At 39.8% G+C, this 2,500-nt stretch overlaps 1 protein-coding gene across 1 annotated transcript in view; it reads right to left on the reverse strand.

Moving 5' to 3' along the window:
* Positions 1 to 577: 577 nt before the first annotated feature.
* The window catches only part of LOC138045855 (melanotransferrin-like), a 35,308-nt gene continuing 33,385 nt past the window's right edge, over positions 578 to 2,500 (reverse strand). Inside the window, exon 5 of the mRNA XM_068892490.1 lies at positions 578 to 1,477. Within this exon, the coding sequence (XP_068748591.1) occupies positions 1,050 to 1,477 (428 nt within the window). The 3' untranslated portion in view covers positions 578 to 1,049. The remainder of the gene's footprint in view (positions 1,478 to 2,500) is intronic.

Raw genomic sequence — 2,500 nt, forward strand, 5'->3', positions numbered from 1 at the left:
GCAACTTGAAGAGTAAATTAAATTCTGATCCACACCCAAGCACTAAATCGAACCAGCGACCATCATCGCTCAAACGTTAACTACTACACAGTTGGTACATTCGTTTGAATGCACACGTAACGCAAAGAGCAGTACCTTAATTGGATCTTGTCGACAGGACACATGGTACCAAATATTCAAACTTGATCTCATTGCGGACGGCGTAATAACTGTAAACGCATTAACTCAGATGGGAATAGGATTATTTGTAATGATCAAATGAAGATGTTAGATCTCACCATATAAAGTTTGACTGTGTGAAATCAACATTGAAGGCGGGGGTAAACGGGAATTGAGGTCCAACAAATGTCACGAGTATTATAGATCTTTGCAACACTGCTCAAGAGGGTAAGGGTTAGGGGCCGTTAGAAAAAGAATCAATCCATGGATGAACAAATGAAAAATAGACAAGATGCAGTATTTTGATGAATGGAAATATGCAGGAAGGAATGAAAGAGAAAAATAAGAGAAAAAAATGATACGAAAGTACCGAAAATCATTTTTTGTTGAACTGTCAAGAAGAATCGCAACATGACAATTGACGTTTCATATTGTTTATTCTCTCCAGAATGAAACAAAACAAACCATTATAATCAAATAAACAAAGCCATTTTTAACACTATTGTTGGCAGTCAACTGTAAGTTGTACCTATCACTCGCAACATGACAACTGACGTTTCATATTGTTTATTCTCTCCAGAATGAAACAAAGCAAAACACTATCAAATAAACAAGTCAATTCTTGACAACACTATTGTTGGCAGTCAACTGAAAGCTGTACCTATCATTCGCAACATGACAATTGATGTTTCATATTGTTTATTCTCTCCACAATGAAACAAAGCATACTTGTGTTACATTTTAAAGCTAATGTTGAAAGTAATGAAGAGATTCTAAGCTAACTACAGGAACCTCGCTCAAGTTCTTTCAAACACTAGTTGCTGACTATAAAAAAAAAAGAGACATAGGGCCACACAGTAGAATATAAAAGTTCGGTCACTGAGTGGTCTTCATTCGAATGCGAACACGGCTGTCACGATAGCAATGAATGAAACCATGACAACTGCCAGCTGGGGCTTTTTCATTTCATCTGGTGCAGATGCGGAGGGGCCTTCGTCAGGTGGGGAGGGGCCTTCGGTGGAGGGACATGAGGTCAGTACCTTGAGGTCTTCCAAATACTCAGAACCAAGCCATTTTTCATACGAGTTCCTATCTCTAACATCGACAAGTTTCATGGTGGAATCTTTGAACAACAGGTCTTTGCCACCGTATTGTGAGGAGTTGAACAGCTGAAACATGTTGAAGTTGGTCTGGTTAACTCCATAATCCACTGACGCTTTCAAAAGCAGCCGTTTGAACTCGCTATAGCTATTGTGACCCGATTTTGTCACCACAGCATGCGCGGGCACATCAGCGAGGTAGCAATTTTCCCATGAACCTGGAAACAAATAATGACGGTTAGTAATTAACTACCACCGCAGAACAATTCGCTGCACAGTGACTATAGCCACAAATTCTCAATTTTTCGTTTGTTTCTCAAATATCTTTTGCTTTCGTTAGTTCTTCCTTCTAGTTGATTCCTTCGTTGCAATACTTTGCTCTTGTTATCCCCAATGTGCAACTTGCATGTTTTGTTACCTTTCAATGACTACTTTAAATAGTTTTCTCTCAATCCGGATTGCCGCACAGATATATAAATGAAGGGATTAATTTTCAAAAAAACCCACCGAGCTCTCCTTTGCAGGAGTCGAACCTACGACCGTCTTATTACTAATTCGGATGCTCTACCACTGAACTATACGAGGCCATTAAACTTGAGTCTATCACAATCGTCCCGCCTTACTGCTCGATCTAAATTGTCGAAATGGAGCATATTCCCGATTGCAACTGGCGATTGTACCTGTTGCACAGGAGTCATCCGAAATAGTAATCGAAAGGTCGTAAGTTCGACTCCCGCAACGGAGCACTCGAATTTTTTTCGAGTATCCCCAAATGAACATCGATTAATACGTCTCTTCATTTCATTCACCGGGTTATCATGTAACAACTCTTTCAGTACATATCTTGGTTCCCACCAATACAATTAGCCCCAGACTATTCCACCCCTACTCCTCCTCTGTGTTCTGAGTTCATTAGCTTCCAAGCACTGATTTTAGTGGTTCGCTCTATAGCTCCGACTTGAGGTGAGGTTTTTAAAAGGTAGCTAGCATTTCAAGGTCCAGAAAAAACACCTGAAGACTGAGGGTGAATGAACAGTTGACTGAAAGTCTTTGTCCCAGTTGTTTACATTGTACATTCAATGTGATTATACCGGTAGTCTAGAAGCCCTTCGTGAAACATCTTAAATATTATGGGGCAATCAATAAATGAAAGAAATCTCAGTATATTTGAAGGGTGGTTTATAGGCAAAAGATAGATCTCGTTGAAGCAGTCTCAATGTTTCAGGTGTCTCTTAAGTGAC

Source organism: Montipora capricornis, chromosome 4, assembly GCF_036669925.1.
Source record: "Montipora capricornis isolate CH-2021 chromosome 4, ASM3666992v2, whole genome shotgun sequence".
Taxonomy (NCBI): Eukaryota; Metazoa; Cnidaria; class Anthozoa; order Scleractinia; family Acroporidae; genus Montipora; species Montipora capricornis.